The 18667-nt window shown below is 55.0% G+C and overlaps 1 protein-coding gene across 5 annotated transcripts in view; it reads right to left on the bottom strand.

Moving 5' to 3' along the window:
* Window positions 1-398: 398 nt before the first annotated feature.
* Window positions 399-18667, bottom strand: part of CCR6 (C-C motif chemokine receptor 6) — a 28027-nt gene continuing 9758 nt past the window's right edge. Inside the window, exons 1-5 of one of the 5 annotated variants that reach the window (XM_032593273.1) lie at window positions 7571-8283; window positions 6031-6102; window positions 4257-4558; window positions 2409-2514; window positions 399-2310 (exon numbers count right to left, since the gene is read on the bottom strand). In XM_032593273.1, the coding sequence (XP_032449164.1) occupies window positions 1189-2310; window positions 2409-2417 (1131 nt within the window). In that variant the 5' untranslated portion in view covers window positions 2418-2514; window positions 4257-4558; window positions 6031-6102; window positions 7571-8283 and the 3' untranslated portion in view covers window positions 399-1188. Of the gene's footprint in view, window positions 2311-2408; window positions 2515-4256; window positions 5687-6030; window positions 6103-7570; window positions 8284-15836; window positions 16239-18667 lie in introns of those variants that run through there. The other 4 variants (XM_032593274.1, XM_030316783.1, XM_030316784.1 and 1 more) reach the window with 4 other exon arrangements.

Genomic DNA, 18667 nt, shown 5'->3' with positions numbered 1-18667 from the left:
TAAACATACAGACGTTGGATCCTAAGCTATCACTTCGAATTTCATAGAAAGATGCGGTTGAAGCTTGCAAGAACGGTAGAAAGTTTCAAATAACACGTGAGTCAGGATTAAACACGTCAGCGTCTTTGTAACACTACCTGCATTTTTGTAATATTCGTCCTTCTTCCACTCGCGTTCATATATTTACAAAGCACTTTCAAAACTTGCGGTCTAGGAACTTTGCAAAGTTGAGGAGCGCTGTTAAAGTCTGGTTCCATGACTGGGGCGCCTGGGCGGCTCAGTCAGTTACGCGTCCAACTCTTGGTTTCAGCTCAGGTCATGATCCCACAGTTCGCGGGATCGAGCCCCGCATCAGGCTCTGCACTGAGGGTGGAGCCTGCTTAAGATTCTCTCTCTCTCTCTCTCTCTCTCCCTCCCTCCCTCCCTGTTCGCCACCAGCGTGAAGCGCTTCCTACCCACATCCCCCCGTGTGTGTGCCGCTTCTGACCCGCTGTGGATGCGCAGCAAAAGCTGTCTGTGTACTGTCTCAGGAAGCTTCCTTGCTCCGTTCTAAAACTCAGATGTAAACACCTAACACTCCCGACTGTACTCCAACCCCCAATTTCACTACGCTTTGTGTAACAAGTGTTTATTAAGCCCCTCCGAGTGCTGAAAGTGTGCCGATGGCATGCGTCTTCGTGGAACTCTGTCGAACAGATTTTTGGAGGAGAATTGTATCTGCAGTGACTGTTTTCCCAGGGAAATAAAGCAAACGTCTGCTCTCCCGACGGCGCGTTGCGACCCGCTCTCTCCCGTCCCCCAGGCCGCTTCTCCAGCCCGGGGAACGCGTTTCGGCGTCTGCCTCGTGTGAGGCTCTCGTGTGACGTTCTCTGCTTCCGTCTCGCGAACCCTGCACGTGTGTGAAGTGACCAGGAGACACCGTGCTCTAGGGGCGGTTCCGCGCCTGCTTCCGAAAACGTCCACGTCTGCCAAGAGTCCTCTCTGCTTTGGGGAACGCCAGCCGTGGGGAGCCCCGGGGGGGCTCGGGGCTGCGGGGAAGAAAAGTGGGGACACGCCACGTGGGGGCCCCGGCAGCCCCGTCAGGACGAGACCCCCGCGGCCGGTCCCACGGGGGGGCGGGGTCCCGGTCCAAGCGCACGTTCCCCGAGCCGCCGGGGGGGGGGGGGGGGGGCCGCGGCCCCGGGCCGGTCACATGGTGAAGGACGACGCGTTGTCGTTGTCCGCGGTCTCGCTGTTCTGCCTGGAGGTGAAGGCCTCCGAGTGCGGCCTGGAGCAGGAGAAGCCCGACGCCTTCTGCTTCCTCCGCACACACCACAGGTCCTTCACGATCTTCAGGAAGTAGCTCCGAAACTTCTGGCCGATGAAGGCGTAGAGCACGGGGTTGAGACAGCAGTGCAGGAAGGCCAGGACCTCGGTGACGTTCTGGCTGTAGCCCAGCAGCCTGGCGCCCTGGCAGGAGCGGTCCATCCTGCCCAGCTGCGCGGCCGTCACCAGGAGCACCATGTTGTGGGGGATCTGGCAAGCCAGGAACACCAGCACCACCGCGATGATCACGCGGATGGCCTTGTGCCGCTTGGAGTTCTGAGCCTGCACCAGCGTTTTGACGATGAACACGTAGCAAAAGATCATAAACACCAGCGGGATGAAGAAGCCGAAGAGGAGCTGGAGTCCCAGCATCAGCAGCTTCCACCTGATGGGGTCCGAGACCGCCTGGTACCGGGGCTCGCACACGTAGCTGCCGTGCACGTCGTACTTCTGGTTGAACGTGAAGGTCCAGCCGGAGATGAGGACGGAAGCCACCCAGACCACGAAGCAGATGGCCCTGCGGTGCGCCAGCGTCCTGGACCGCAGCCTGAAGGACCTGGTGGCCTGGACGATGGCAATGTAGCGGTCCATGCTGACGCAGGTCAGGAGTAGCATCCCACAGTTGAAGTTGACGGCGTAGATGCCCTTCATCAGCTTGCACGCGGCGTTGCTGAAGATCCACTCGCCGGTGGCGTGGCCGACGGCCCAGAACGGGAGGGTGAGGACAAAGAGTATGTCGGCGATGGCCATGTTCAAGAGGTACACGTCTGTCATAGACTTGGCTTTCTTGTAGAAGGCAAAGGTGACCACCACCAAAACATTGCCCAGGAGGCCAAAGACGCAGATGAGGGAGTAAGCGATGGGCACAAACAGCCCAGAGAACGTTCTGACCTCCTGCAGGGAGCACAGTAACGTGTTGTCATCGAGTGAGTAATCCGAGCTATTATTACCCGACCCAAAGTAATCCTCACTCAGACCGAAGACGTCGCTGATGTTCATCGGTTCCTGGAAGGCGAACAGAGGTAGAGTTAGCTGCCGTGTGATTTCCGAGGAGCCCCGGCTGGCCGAAACGGTACCCCCGCCAAAGGAGACTAGACGCTCACCCCGTTCATCGCGCTCTTGTTTTCGGCGGAAAATACGGGCCTGGTACGGAAGGGGGTGGGCGTCCAGCCCCTCCGGCTCACCAGCGGAGACAGTAGAGAAGTGAGTCTAAGGAGGAAAGAAAGCAAGATACACTGTAGTTGAGACAGAAATGTTCCCAGGGAGCCGGAGAATCGCGTTACCAGCATTCCGTCTCACGAGGACCCAGAGCGTGCGCGGCATGCTGGCTTCCGTGAAAATATCCATTCGGGGGGGGGGGGCGCCTGGGGGGCTCAGGGAAGCATCAAGACTCTGGGCTGCGGCTCAGGTCATGATCTCACGGTCCGCGTGTTCGAGCCCCGTATCGGCTCCGTGCTCACAGTACGGAGCCCGCTTGGGATTCTCTGTCTCCTTCTCTCTCTACCCCTCCCCCACTCTCTCTCTCCCAAAATAAATACATCAACTTAAAATTTTTTATTCTAGAGAGAGAGTGTGAGCAGGGTGGGTGCAGAGAGAGGCGGGGGGTGGGGGAGCGGCGGGGACAGAGGATCCGAAGTGGGTTCTGCACTGACAGCAGGATCCCGATGCGGGGCTTGAACTCACAAACCCTGAGATGGCGGCTTGAGCTGAAGTTGGATGCTCAACCAGCCGAGCCACCAAGGCGCCCCCCCAAAATATTTGTTTCAAAATATTCATTTAGAACAGGGGTCCACAACCTCTTTCTGTAAAGGACCAGATGGTAAATATTTTCTCTCTGCAGGTCATATAGTCTCTGTCCCAACTACTCAGACCTGCCCCGGTGGCGTGAAAGCAACCATAAACAATTTCACAAATGAATGCGCTTGAGTCCATGGGGCATCATTTGTCAATCCCCGATCTATAGCGTAAAGAAGGGTGATAGTGGGGGCGCCTGGGCGGCTCAGTCGGTTAAGCGTCCGACTTCGGCTCGGGTCACGATCTCGCGGTCCGTGAGTTCGAGCCCCGAGTCGGGCTCTGTGCTGACGGCTCAGAGCCTGGAGCCTGTTTCAGATTCTGTGTCTCCCTCTCTCTGACCCTCCCCCATTCATGCTCTGTCTCTCTCTGTCTCAAAAATAAATAAACGTTAAAAAAAAATTAAAAAAAAAAAAAAAGAAGGGTGATAGCAGCAAAACCACAGATTCTGACCTACACAGAAATCTTGGTGCAAAAGTCAATTTAATTACGTTCAATAAGATTCCACTGAACAACATCCACAGAAGTATACGTGTGTCTACAATACTTAGAATTTACAGTCTTTGCCTGCAACTAGTTGACAGAATCATTCGGTGTTTTTCATCCTGCTGGGGATGTGAGAATCTCCCGTAGAATTTTTTTTTAAAGTCTAAACGTGACAGTCATTCTCAAGATACACTACGATTCCTGGGCTCGAAAGGCAGGAGGGACGTGTATATGCTTCTTAAAAGTCACGGCTGTTGCAGCCTACACTAACCTGCAGGGACAGCGACATCCTAATCGTCAGAAACCAGACCGCGGGGAGGAAGGTCAAAGCCAAGAGGGGCAGTGCCCGGGGCCCGGCTCAAGAAATTCGCCCGGATACGAGTGAGTGCGGAGCTGGAGTCTCAGAGGGAAGGGCTCTGACCACTGGCGTTTGAAACAAACTCAAACAGGAAAGGACGGAGAATTCTCTTATCTTCACATCCAACCATTCCCTGTTATTGAGTGTGACCGTCCTGATATATCATCTGTCCCTCCCCGTCCCCAATAAATTCCCTGGCCCAGGATGCTGATAATCGTGTCAAATGTGTCTTCATCCTCCTCCTCCCCTCCCCCCCCCCCCCCCGCCCCAGGTGCACCGGCAGGGAATCTATCACCTACACAGTCAGTACCCATACCTGACATTCTGGAGGAAGTCAGGATAACGCAAAGCTCGCCCGCGCCCTGAAGGATTTTCTGAGCCTGCTTGTCATATCGCTGGATTCTCATCGTGCTGCTTCCACAGTCAGGGACGGGGCGGCCCCCAGCCCGTTCCTTCCCTGATGCCTGGAGCTGTCACTTGGGGAGTCTTTGCTGCCTCCCAGCCACTGCCCTGGATGTGCCACTAGGGGGAGGCGTGGGTCACCTGTGCGCATCTGCAGTCACCTCCAGCATACATTCTCGGGGCTTTAGGGCGTGCAGAAGAACCAGAAAGTAAAGCCTTTGTGTGTGAAAGAATAGGAGAGGGTGGATATAGCAATCAGATCATCAGGGGAACCATATCAATCAAACACGACTACAAGATTAACGGTTCCAGCCAGGAGGGATTAACAGAAACCGAATGCACCCTACGGCATTCAACAACCAGAAAACCCTGTAAAGTATGTCCAATAACAGTTTTCAGACATTGGTGTCACAGGGTTATGGTCCCTGACGAGAAGAGAGCAGGCAGAGAGTGCTATGGCCCCGAGCTCTGTGAAGCCCCAACTTACACAGAAGCAGTTTCCAAGTGCAGGGCGTGGGGGCTACCTGACCCGGGCATGGCCACCCCACCGAGGACACAGGGATCGGAGTCCTGGGAGGCCAAGGCAGCTATGCTTTGCAAGACAAAATATGGGGGAGGAGGGAGCCACACACAGAAAAATAAGGACAGCGGCAGAGACGTGTCCTTGAGAGGAAGCAAGGCAAGACTGATCCCAGAAAGGAGAGACAGACAAATCCTCGGAATCCTCGCGGGCTAGGAACGGTTCCCTCCCGCAGGAAGAGTAGCGGCACCTTCTCAGTCCCAGATCATGGGACAGCATCCTCAGAACAATACCGTGTTAGGAGGAATGCCGCTCAAATGAACCTACCTTAAACGCTGCTCTGATCCTGCCATGACAAAAGAAAGTCTCGGATGTGATCCATGTGATTCCAGTAATATAACTACATTCCAGAACAAAAACATGCGACAAAATGCAGCCTTCGACCATGTGAAGTTCATGTCAGGCATCCAAACAAAAATCTCTAGACCACTGTAGGCTGAGTGTCTGTGTCTCCCTGAAAGACGCTAAAGCCTAATCCCAAGGTGGTGGCATTTATAGGTGGGGCCTCCCCTCGTGTGGGATTAGTGTTCTCAGAAGAAGAGACACGTGACAGCCTTCTTGCTCTCTGTCTGCTCTCCGCCACGTGAAGGCGACAAGAAGACTGAACCAGGAGGGGGTCCTCCCTAGACATGGACCTGCTAGCACCTGAATCTTGGACTTCCCAGCCTCCCCGACTGTAGCAATAAATGTATGCTGTTCAAGCCACCCTGAGGTAACCTGTCACAGCCACTAACGGACTATAATGCGGACATTTGAGGAAACAGGAAAATATGACCCATAATCTATATGAACAAACAGAAAAATAACAGAGATGACAGAAAAAACTGCTCTGTAGCTAGTACAAATACACTTCAAATGCTCAGGAAGGTAGAGGAAAGCATAAATACAGTGGAGAAAATGACAAAAGATACAAAAAAGACCCAAATCAATGTTCTGTAGATGAAATCTATAATATGTAAAAAACAAAACAAAACAAAACAAACACTGATGAGGATTAACATACACAGATCAGTTGTAATTCTCTGCCCTAGCAATATATGGAACATTTGGCCATTGAAACTGGAAAAAAAATCACAGTGACATCAAAAACATGAAATAAAATACTTACGACTACATCGTCGAAATCGACACGAGATTTCCATACTGAAAACTATACGACGTTGCTGACAGAAAGTAAGATCTAAACGAAAGGAGAGTTGTATCGGGTTCAGGATTAGACAGCTCGATATTAGGGTGTCAGTTCTCTCCAAATTGATCTACAGATACAACACAATCCAAATCAAAATTGTGGCAGGACTCCTGAAGAAACCGACAAGCCGATTCCAAAATTTATATAGAAATCCAAGGGATTTAGAAGAGGCAAAGCAGTTTTGAAAAAGAGGACAGAATCGTAGGATTCATACTATCTGATTGCAAGACTTCCTACGAAGCTACAGGTGTCGTGACAGCACCCTGTTGGTAGCAGGACGGACACACTAATCAATGGAAGAGAATGGAGTCCAGAAATAGACTGCACGTCAACGGACGACTGATTCAATAGGGAAAACGCAATCTTGGCAATAAATGGTATTGGAACACTGCATGTTCATGCATAAGAAGTTGATCCTGGGGCACCTAGGTGGCTCAGTCAGTTGAGTGTCCGACTTCAGCTCAGGTCATGATCTCCGGGTTCGTGAGTTCGAGCCCCGTGTCGGGCTCTGTGCTGACAGCTTGGAGCCTGGAGCCTGGTTCGGATTCTGTGTCTCCTGGGGCACCTGAGTGGCTCAGTCGGTGGAGCGTCCGACTTTGACTCAGGTCATGATCTCACGGTCCGTGAGTTTGAGCCCTGCGTCAGGCTCTGTGCTGACAGCTCGGAGCCTGGAGCCTGCTTCCGATTCTGTGCCTCCCTCTCTCTCTCTCTACCCCAACCCACTCACATTCTGTCTCTGTCTCTCTCAAAAGTAAATAAACATTAAAAAAAAAAAAAGGAAGTTGATCCTTACTTTGACCTCCTGCTACAAACAAAAAGATAACTCAGAATAAATTATAGATTTAATGCGAGTGCCCAAACCATGAAACATCTGAGGAAAACAGAAGAGAAAATCTTTGTGCCCTGGGGAGTGGTAGAGATTTCTTATCTAAATTGCAAAAGGCATGAACGGGAAAAACACACACACACACACACACACACACACACAAACAACTTTTGATAAATTGATCAGAATTTAAAGCTTCTGCTTTTTGAAAAATGCTTCAGAAAATTAAACACAGACCACAGAATGGAGAAAAAATTTGTAACCTTAAATCTGATCACGGATTGTATCCAGAAGATACAGAGAACTCTTACAATTCGGTGTCAGGAGGACACAACTCAACAAGAAACAGGCAAAAAGTCTGAAGTCAGTTCACCAAAGGACATACACGGACGGCAATTACCGCACAAGGAAAGATGTTCGAGGAGATTAATCATCGGGGAAACGCAAATTAAGACTGCGCTGAGACGCCGCTCCCCACCGGAAGCGTGGCTGAAAGTAAGAGCAGACAAGACAGAAGGTGCGGGTGACGATGTGCCGTCCAAGCGCTCACGCTCTGGTGGCGGGACGCAAACCCCCACGGCCACGGTGAGAAAAGAGGGTCGTGGTTCGATACGAAGTAAAACACGCACTTACCGCATGAACCGGCAGCCGACGCTCGTGTGCGTAGCCCAAGAAAATGAAAGGCTAGCGCTTGAATGTGTGCGGCACGTTCACACTCATCGCTAGAAAGTGGAAAGAACGGAAGCTCCCATCAGCCGCTGAACAGAGCAGCGCATCGCGCTGTCCCTGGGTGATAAAGCATTGCCCGGCAGCAAGAAGGAACGGACCACAGATACAGGCTCCAACACGGGCCAATCGCAAAAGCCTCCCGCTGGGTGAAGAATCCAGACGTGTAATACCAGCTACCACATTATTCCATTTATGTGAAGCTTTAGAAAAAGCAAAAACGACAGCAGTGGGAATCAGATCGGCGACTGTCATGGGTCAGCGTTGGCTGAGGGGGCACAGGGACCCTGTCCTGGTGATGCAAACGTTCCCCATCAGGATGGTGACGTCGGCGTGCCTTGCCACAACGTATCGCATCACATACTTCAAATCGGTGACCTCAATGGTAAGTAAACCGTGCCCTGACGAGGCTAGTGAAATACCTTCGGACAACAGGTGCCATAGGTCAGGGCCTCACAGAGGACTGAGGGGGTTGTGGCAGGTTCGCAAGGAAGGACCTGGGAAAGAAGGGGTACAGGTGAGCGGGAGGGGGCTGGGGACAGGGCAGTGTGTGAGCTGTAGCACGGGGGCCACAGGGCTACTGCGGGGAACGGCAGGAAACGCTCAGAGGGCACAGAGCCGCGTGGTGACGGAGACGATGGACCACGTGCCAATCCGAGGGGCCCAGGGAGATGGGGTCACATGGGGGGGGGGGACACGGTGACCTTCAGATCACATGGAGGCTGGGAGGCTGACAAGGGAGCCGTGGAAAGGCCCGGAGGGACGTCCCCACCTGCCGTGTGCTCAGCGCCCAGCCGGACCCCCACACTGTGACACAGCATGTTTCCCGAATTCAAATATAACGGAGCCCAACAACCGTTCAGGAACCATCTGTTGAGGACGACACTGTAGGTACAGAAACCAGTCACGCACCAGCTCCAGCTCCAGGAAGCTGTCGGGTGAACAGACCGTTGGGAACCTGCGTGGGGCCCTGGAAGGTCCAGAAGAACAGGTGACTGGCTCTTGGCGAAGAGAAGGCTGGGGCCAGAGACGCTCCGTGGTGAGGCCAGCCCAGCAGCCGGGGGGCGGGGCGGGGATGGCGCTCGCGCCTGCTCGGAAGGCACAGCCTGCAAATCTGGATGATGGTGAAGGTAACGCGGCTGCGGTTAAGCAGGCACCCGTGCTCTCGATAGAAAGTGTCGTCAAGTTCACGTGGATGCCAGTCACTTGCGGCGCCTGGAAATGATTCAGCCTGTGCCCGGCCGAAATCATGTGAGTTGTTTTAAGGAAACCGTGTTGGTGACAGATTGGCATCTGTGCTTCCACGTCACGCAGAGAAGGCGTTTTGCTCACGTATCTCGCTCACCTCCGATCTTGAGCAGCAAGATCGCCTCTTTGGAGACACAAGTTCTGCATTTCGTTGTCGTCGCTGCACAGACCGGGGTGGTAAAGACACGGAGACGTTTTTGAAGACCTGTGTCCCTGAACCAGAGGTGACAGGTACTGTGTGTTGGCCGCCAGTGGTTGACAGGAGCGGCCGGCGTTACCACCAAATCTGATCATTCTTTGCCGAGCCGACGAACCCACAGTTGTGAGACTTTCGGACACGGGAGTCCCGCCCGACCTTGTTTTTAAAGCTCATCTCTCTCTCTCTCTCTCTCTCTCTCTCTCTCTCTCTCACGTCCTCACCGTCGCCACCATTCCTGCCAGGCCTTCCTTATTTCGAAGTCACTAGATCACATGTAAGTGCATGGGCCCCAACTGACTCCCAAAATGTAATGAGCTTAGCTTTGAAATGGAAGTGTTTCCTAAGTCGCTGCCTCTCAGACTGACGGGAATACAGACACGCCTACAAAACCAGTTGGTTTTAAGAGAATCTGTGGGACAGACGGTTCTAAATTGCCCTTGGGAGGAAGTTTTGAGGCCTCGGGTGGAAATCGTGATGATGCAGTTAGAAATATTATGCTACTCAATCTGGTTTTGCAGGTAAGACTGTCCTTCCCTGGTGTGCAGCCGCCTCGAGTGAAGCGTTGAGCATTGCTTCCGAGGTGACTCACTGTCACCACCTGCCTGGGTGTCAGCCCCTCAGAGGCTTCGCACCCCGCCGGGCCCGCCGTGGCATCGCACCGAGTGAGACGCGAGAAGCACGGCGTCCTCCTCCGCTGACCGACGCCCGTGGAGTCCCAGCAGAGGACAGACCGTGTAGGAACTCTCAAAACTCATGTGCGGGGAGAGAAGGTAAACGCCTCCTGTGGGGTCAAACGTCTGGCGAGGATGCCCGGCAGGGCGCTGAAGCGTGTTACCGAGGATGCCAGGGGGTGGGCGCTCAGTCGGAGACGCCCGGCTGGCACGCCACGCCTGGCTGTCATGGCCACGAACCTGCAGATCAGGCGTTGCAGACGTCGCAAATCTACGATTAAATCTGAAATTTGCAGGGGCGCCCGGGTGGCTCTGTAGGTTAAGCGTCCGACTCTTGATCTCGGCCCAGGTCATGATGTCACCGGCCGTGAGTCCGAGCCTCGCGTCGGGCTGTGGGCTGACGGCATGGAGCCTGCTTGGGGTTCCGTTCCTCCCTCTCTCTATGCCTCTTTCTCTCTCTCTCAAAATAAATAAACGTGTAAAGAATCTGAAATTGATAAGTAACAAAGACGTCGGAGTACGATCTGGATGGAGGACAGTTCGGTGGCTCACTAGTAGGGTGACCGCCTGGGCAAAGACCCCAACTGGCCCCATGTTGGGCCCTGTCCTCAACCCTGTGCTGCCCGTCATTTTTATCAATGTCAGGCACAAAAAGAGAGGAGGCAGGCTCATCACGTCTGAGGTGACCAGACGCCTGAAAATATAATCATTATGTTGGGTGAATCAGTGTGAAAAAACTCTGCACAGAATCAAACAATGAGGCAAATCCAATATGGCGAAATTCCGTGGCGAAAGTAGGAGGTGTTGCAACATGGGTGCGAAGGCTGCAACTCGCAGGTGCAATCACACGGAAAGTGTGGCAGCAGGATAAATTTTAAGAGATTTATATGATATTTCATGGAGAGACGACTAAATCCATGCAGAGGGAACACCACCAGTCAGCCTGCTGGCCAGCCACCTAACATAAGCTTCCTTTCACCCACATCGTATCCCCCTTCCTCGGTCACGTATCGCTTGCACACTCACTAACACACACACACACACACAAACACACTGTACTGACAGACAAGGTGGTCAGCAGGACCCACATCCGCGCCCGAATCCCCGGAAACTGTGCGCGCGTGCCCTCATGCGGCAAAAGGGGCTTTGCGGATGGGACCAAGCGTTAGCGCCTTGAGATGGAGAGCAGACCCCAGATTACCCAGGTAGGCCTGGTGTAGCTGTGCAGCCCTAAAAGTGGGGACCTTCCCCAGCTGAGATGGGAGCGGGAGAGAGAGATTCAAACATGGGGGGGACTCAGTCCGTCGTCGCTTTGAACGCCAAGCAGGTGAGTGGGCTCCACGAGCCGGGCCCGGCCCCCACCGACAGCCAACGTGACAACGGGGACCTCACCCACCCCTGCCCCTGCAAAGAGCTGATCCTCCCTTAGAGACTCCAAAAGGAGCACAGCCCCTGCCAACACGCCCGTTTCAGCCTGCACGACCCGCATCAGACCCCCGACCTCCAGAACTGGGAGGTTCGAAGAGTGTGCGGGTTAGGCCGCTGACGTCGTGAGGACAGCAACAGATAACCAAAACAGTGCTCGGTCCGTGCGTCCTGTTGAATTCAATGTGTTCACCCTCTTAGGCCAAAGCAGAACTGCGGGGTCTGCAATGAGGTGGGTGATGGGTCTCCGCCTCCGCTCCGTCGGATTTAGAGCAATTTTGAGTAAGTTGGGGAAAAATGCCGGCGGGACCCAGCTAGAGCCAAACGGCCACGATGAAAACAAGGAACGACTGTATCAGAACGGAAGCCGCCTCGCCTAAAAACGATCAAGGGTCAGGTGGGAAGGAAGTCACCAGCTCTCCCGCAAGGCTGTCCTGTGAACGAGGGTCCGGCCTCAGCCGCCCACCAACAAGCGGAGGTTCCGCAAACACATCGCCACCCCCAACATCAGGAAGAGTTTGCAAAATCGGCCCCGGGCTCCCCCAGGAGATGCTTATCTGTCAAGCACAGGGGGGTGAGTCTGTACTGAAAATGAGGAGGCGTGAGGAGGATGGGACCTACCGAGTCAGCGTTTCTCACGCTAGAAGCCTTTGGAAAGGAGGCTGCAAGTGGCCCCTTCCAGCCGGGGCGCCAGGGACCGGGAGCCTTGACCAGCCGTCCTTGGAAGTACGTTAATGGCATTTGCCGCAGGAGAGAATCCCGGGGGTCCCTACCTAAACATGCTTTTAAGCAGACCGACCCTGTGCCCCTACATTTCTGACTGCAGAGAAACCCGAGTTTAGGGACCGGGAGCATGGTCCGCGGGAGGATGGGAACTAGGCACCCGGGACCTTCCATCTGTGTGATGAGTGGGTGTAGACTGGGGGTGTCTGAAAACCTTGTTTTCACACTCACTCTCCACCCACACCTTATGCTAGTTTGTCACCAAAGCCCGTTTGTAGTGAGCTGTGTCTAGTGGTTTGGGGCTCCTCCAGGAGAGGGACGTTTCTCTGCGCCTGGTGGTCGCCTGGGTCTTCTGATTTGTTAGAACAGCTTGATTCAGGTGAGATCTGTGGGTCCCGTGAATGTCTGCTTTGACCACTCGGCAGCTGGAGTCCACACACCCTGCACGTTACCGTCACCCTTATTCCCGTGCGGGAACTGCTCCTTCCCAGGGGGGATTCCGGCACCAACCGACGCAGTCACTGGAACGGACCAGACTTTAAAACTGAGTCCCCAGGCGCCTGGGGGGCTCTGTCGGTTGAGCGTCTGACTTCGGCCCAGGTCATGATCTCACGGTTCATGGGTTCGAGCCCCACGTCGGGCTCTGGGCTGACAGCTCGGAGCCCGGAGCCTGCTTCCGATTCTGTGTCTCCCCCTCTCTCTGACCCTCCCCTGCTCACTCTTTCTCTCTCTCCTTCAAAAATAAACATTAAATAATAATAATAATAAAATAAAAGAGAGTCCCCAGAAAGGTTCTGGGTAGAAGGAGAAAAGGAAGGAAGGGAAGAGGGAAGAGACTGCTCTGTGGTTAAGTAAGTTTGGGAAATGCCACTAACCGCACCCTCCTCTTGGATCCTTACATGGCAGTGTATTGTCGATGGCTCTCAGCCCTGCTTGAGCCATCACAATCTCCCGAACCTACTTCACCCACAGACCCTTTGGAGCCAGTGTTCTTTGGAAACCACTTGGGAAACAGCTGACCCAGAGCAGGTATCCATCAGCTCATTCAAAGCGAGGGCCAAGCTCCGGGCACACCTGCCGTTCGCCGATAGATCGGTCCCGCCAGGGCTGACGGTGCCTGATACGGCGAGCGTGCGAGGGACACCACCGAGGCAAGAGGGTCACCCAGCTTCAGGCATCGCGCGGCGTCCTCAGTCTCTAACCTGGGACGTATCCCTTCGCTCAGAAACCGCACGAAACAAAAACGATGCGGGCCTCACGCTGATGCCTGATTGACTCTTCTCGCAGCGGCCCCGACTCAGAAATTAACTTTCATTGGAAGACGTGCCTGTGCGGGTCTCCCCTTCCTGTTTTAGAGTCACGTGACGACAGGTCAAGTGTCGCGTGACTTGCGCAGTCACATTCTGAAACCGTACAGATACATCGCCCTTCTAAGCGAAAAGCAAATGTGCTAAAATCCGAGGACAACACGTAGACGTGCGGTAAGTGATCACAGTGTCTGCTTTTGGGTGTCGACACGTCAAAGGTTTTGTGACCACACGTGAAAGGAAAGTGTTACTTGCAGAAAAATGTAATGTTACCTAAGTGGAGTAACGCTTTTAAAGATAGCGTTTAAAATACTGACTTACGGTTTTATCGCAATAAACTAGCGTGGTTTTTGTTGGAGACCACAGGCAAGAGAGTCTCGGAAAGTAACCGCTAATTGGTTGACTCGTTCACAGACGAGGAGACCGTCTGATGGTCTGTGACCTAAAAGACCCCGCCCAGGAAGCCGAGGAAAGCGGCCCATCCACTGGCTACAGTTTAGGAGAGCGCAGGGGCGGGCCGGCCGGTCGCCCCCAACAGGAGGACCCCTCCCGCCGCACCTCTGCTCTGGAGCCCTGAGGGCTCTGGGGGGTGTTCGGTCACCTGACCGGGGGCAGGTGGCCACCGCTGCGAGTGTCCTAGCTGGGACGGCTAACTGACACAGCCTTGGGCCGGCCAGCCGCCCGTTGGGACCGGGAGTGGGCGGTGGCCGACACAGGGCAGCGAAAGGGAAGTAGGATCCCCTAGAGAAGGGAGGAGGCGCTGAAAAAGCAGAAGGGGCGGCCGACAGGCCGGCTTCCACTGCCCATTTGGCCAAGGGCAGACTCTGCCCAAGAACACTGAGTAAGGGGAAAACGTTCCTAGGATTCATCAAAATATCATCAGCAAGGAAAGCTTCACGTCTGAATGAAAACAAATTGTATCGTCGTTTTCACGGTCTGTCATAAGTGGAATTAAAGCAGAGGGTTTTAAATCTGTGTTTGCTTTCGTAAATAGCGGTGGCCCGCAGGGTACAGAACGAGAACCAACTACGAGCGGGTATGTGCGTCCCGTGTGCACGTGTACCTGTGTGCCTAAGTGTAGGAGTATACGTGGGCTCTGTGTGTATATTTGCACGTGTGGACGTGTTATGTGTGTGCCTGCATATGTATGTCGTGTGCGTGCGTTTGTACAGGCGTGTCTTAGGTGGGCACGTGTGTGCGTGTGTGTATTTTTGTGCACGTGTGTTTGTGTGCATGCGTGTTGTGTGTGCCTGCGTGTGTATGTTGTGTGCATGCGGGCGTGTGTACGTATATGCGTGCATGCCTCTGTGCACGTGTGTGAGAGCACTGTGGGGGTGTACTATACGTTAAGTTATAAGTGCACACTGGCCGCTGGGGTCACTACTCTATCATCTCATAACCACAGAAACCCTTTAAGGCAGACGCTATACCCAGTTTACAGATGGAAGGCTGGAGGGCTGTTCACCCTTACCGTCCCGTTCACTCTGTCTCCAGAGGGTTTTACTCAAGCCCCATAAATCCCCAGAAGATCTTAAACAACCTACTTATCGTACAGCCTCTTAACTGATACCAGAATCTCTCACACTGCAGTTGTCGGTATTCATAAACGTGTGTTTTCTCAATCACTTGAACCGCGGGCTCACGGTGTTTTATCCTTTTTTAGATAAAGAGCAGCAGAGCTGAAACTCTAGGCCAGCTTCCTTCTGCTTTCGAATAAGTGGTTAAGAGAGAAGCCAGAAGGTTTTTTCCAATGATTTGTATATAGGTTGGTGATTTTTTTTTTTTTTTCTTTTGGTTTCCTTTGCTTCTTTGGAAGCTCGCTTTTACATTTGCTTTCTCGGTTGCAGAAATTAAACTTTTCATCCCTTCAAGAATAGTTTTAATCCGGACCTCGCGTGTACGGCCTCACGGCGCCGATCTCCACAGTACCTAATTTTGCTGCTACACAGGCTTTGGAGGGAGCCAGGGACAGGCTTGAGATCTTGAAGATCATTATGTGTTCTTTTGTGGTCACGAGACACTGACTTCACAGTCGTGATGGCATTTGCAGCCCTTATCAGAGCTTCTTCTGTATTTCCCTGACTCTCATAAAAGTTTCCACCCCATCGATTTCTCTTAAATAACACCTGACAAGCTCCTTCCCCCTCAATCTCCAGCCGCGCAAGAGGCCCCCTCGCCGTGTTTCTTTGCACAAATCGCTTTCTGCATTGCTTCCAAAACATCTCTTAGCCCGGTTGCTAGCTCTTCAGACTCTGTGTGCTTAGCTACATAAACGGCTGCATTTCACGCGAGACTGCTGCCCCGTGGGGGGTTAACCCCATAAAGTAGCAAAGCCCGAGTCGTCCGGGCGGTGGAGATGAGATCGCCGCCCGCACACTGAGAGGAAAGGCAAGATCCCCGACAGCCCGGCCCTGTTCCTCAACCCAGAAGGACAGCGTCTTGGCGAAGGCCAGACTGAGCTTTATCCGGTGGCGCAGTCACCACGCCAGCCTTCTGGAAATCCCCGGAGGGCCACCGTTCCACGTGTGGCACCCATCAGGCGGGGGCGTCAGGGACGTGAAGATGCTTTTCAAAGAAGGGAGGGGCTCGGCCGGGCTCACCTGAGAAGCGCTGGGATCCGACGGGAACCGTCCTGCCCGAGGCCCCCGGGGATGCTTCGCGTCAGCACCGGGATGCTGTTGAGCCGATGCAGTTTCTACTGGTCGTGCAGAAAAAAAGCAGGGAGAGACCAAAAGTGGCCGAGAGCGAGTTGCTGAACTGCGACCACTTCCTACTGAAGAGTGACGCCTATGTGCCCAAATGCAGAAGGTTAACCGTGTACGTCCCGTAGGTGATCGAGCGATCACATGACCCCGGGAGCAGGCTCACGCCAGCCGCGGAGCCGAGCTGGGTGCTCCTCAGGGTGCCTTTGAGCTGCTTTTCCACGTGTGGCCGCTTGTGGTTTGCCCTCGCGCCCTCCCCCTCCTGTGCCCGTTTACTTCCCGTGAACCAGGGCGCTTTGCAAACTGCCCGGGGGGCCGTAGAAGTGTTTGGGAAAGGGCGCCTGAGACTGTGTTCCGTGAGGCGGCCCCTGGAGCCCCTGTGCCCGCCTTCCCCCCAAACCTGTGCCCCCACAGGTAGACCACTGGCCCCCTCCACACCCCGGTCCCATCCCCGGTCAGGTAGCGGCCTCGGCGTGTCCCCAGAAGCGTCGGCGGCCGTCCCCGTGGAGCAGTTGGAACAGTGCCGAAGCGGACGGGGCTCTCGGCGGGTTCGGGTCCAACACGCGAGCCCTTAAGCCCTGGGCCTGGGCCCTTTGTGAGACGGCAGGTGACAGGTGGGAGCGCCCTGCGGTTCGGCGTAGTAACCGAGGGCTCGCCCGGGGGATCCACGTTTAGGTGTGAGCAGCTGAAAAACGGCAGGAAGAAAAAGGAGTGGCGCAAGACTTGGGGCACCATAATCCAGACCTTCGTAGGGTGCGTGGCTGCAAGTCGAGGCCCAGGAAGTACCAAAGGTCTCAGAGCGACGGGACCCAGGGACCAACGCGACCCGAGGCCAGGCCGGCCGGCGCTGTCAGTCCTCCCCTCTCTGAGCTCGCCGGGCGCCCCCGACCGCTCCGTGCTCACCCTGCGCGGTGTCCACGCCTGTCAGTCGGGCTTCAGGCCTCCCGCACACCCCTGCACCCTGTCCCCTCGGCGCTCCTCCCGGGACCCGGCTGGCCACGGCGGTCGCTCGTCCTGGCAGGACCGGCCCTTCCCTGCGTCCAGCTTCCCCCCCACACCGCCTGCTTCTTCTCCTCCTTCCCCTCACCCTGCGGAACAAGAACGCTTTCCGGTTCATTCCGAGCCACTCACAGACCTTATGTCGCAGGGACCCGTTGGCCCTGCCTTACAATAGTCCTTTTGAATAAGGATCTCTCCTCCCTGAGTCCCGAGGTGGTGTCTGTGGCAGAGCTTAAGATTCCCACTGAGGCAGGTGCCCTGTCCCCTGCTGTCCGAGAGGCCCGCCTCCAAGTGACTTCCCTCTGTCCCTGTGACAGGCCGGGGCTGGGTGGAGAGAAAAGGGACCGCCTCCCCGCTCTTCCTCCTGCCCATCCCTCCGCCCTTCGCGCTCCTGCCCCTTGCCGGAGGTGGAAGCTGCTGGAAGGGCCGCCTGCTGGGGGCCCCAGGCCACCTGGGGAACCGGGGACCTGTGTGTCCTGCTCTCTGTCTCTGCTAACCTCCCCTGCAATGGCCGTGTGTGACAGGCAGACGGGAAGGTCAGCCCTTCCACCGCGATTACAGCCTGGAGCTGGTCTGCATCTAAAAGGAGGGGCGTTGGGGGCTCAGTCGGGAAGGCGTCCGGCTCTTGATCTCAGGTCAGGTCACCACCTCGCGGTTCGTGGTTCGAGCCCCGCGTGGGGCTCTGTGCGGACAGCTCGGAGCCTGGAGCCTGCTTGGGATTCTGTGTCTCCCTCTCTCTCTGCCCCTCCCCTGCTCACGCTGTCTCTGTCTCTCAAAAATAAATAAATGTAGGGGCGCCTGGGTGGCTCAGTCGGTTGAGCGTCTGACTTCGGCTCAGGTCACGATATCACAGTCTGTGAGTTCGAGCCCTGAGTCGGGCTCTGTGTGGACAGCTCGGAGCCTGGAGCCCGCTTCCGATTCTGTGTCTCCCTCTCTCTCTGCCCCTCCCCTGCTTGTGGTTCCTCTCTCAAAATAATTAAAATAAACAGAAAGAAAGAAAGAAAGAAAGAAAGAAAGAAAGAAAGGGAAATCTGATTGTGCTAGGACCCCAAGTCCAGCAAAGTAGCAAGTGGAGAAAAGCTGAACGGTGCGGTCACACAGGGAAGCAGCCACAGAGCAGGGGCTCAGTCACAGCGCCCTACCTGGGGGGCAGGGACACCTGTGGCCGACTCGCGGGCCACCCTTCAGAAGTGGAACGCGAGGAGGCAGAGGTGGCACAAAGCCTCCCCAGGCTCGACCCCCTCCCCTCGCGCTCCTCTCCCGCCCCCAGGGAGACACGGATGGGCAGAGTCAGCCGCGGGCCTGGCGCCCTTCCATTCCACGGCCCCACGGCTGAGGCCGCTACCCTGGGGCCAGTGTCCCGCACGTGCCTGCTGTGTCCTGTGCCCTCCACAGTCCTTCTGTATTTCAAAGCAAATCCATAGCACAGGTCTTCCTTAGGAGGCTCGGCCCACTCTGCCTTGATCCCTCCAGAGCCTGCCCGGGTCGGAAACCCTGTGAGGTCTCAGCCTTACGTGATCTCCCCCAAACTTAAATCGGGCCGCTCACCCGCACCGACACGGCGAGCTGCGTGAAAGCAAGAAATGCGGCCTGCAGGGATGCATGTTCTACATACGACGCGCCAGTCCGGGAAGTTTGACGGTGAATGTGAGAAGTCCGTTCGGGACAAATTCCGGGTGTGGTTTGGTGAATGAACATCGCAGCCGTAGGAATCGCTTTAGACTCCGAGG

Source organism: Lynx canadensis, chromosome B2, assembly GCF_007474595.2.
Source record: "Lynx canadensis isolate LIC74 chromosome B2, mLynCan4.pri.v2, whole genome shotgun sequence".
NCBI lineage: Eukaryota > Metazoa > Chordata > Mammalia > Carnivora > Felidae > Lynx > Lynx canadensis.
The sequence above is the reverse complement of the archived record's forward strand: the minus strand, read 5'-3'. Positions and strand labels throughout refer to the sequence as shown.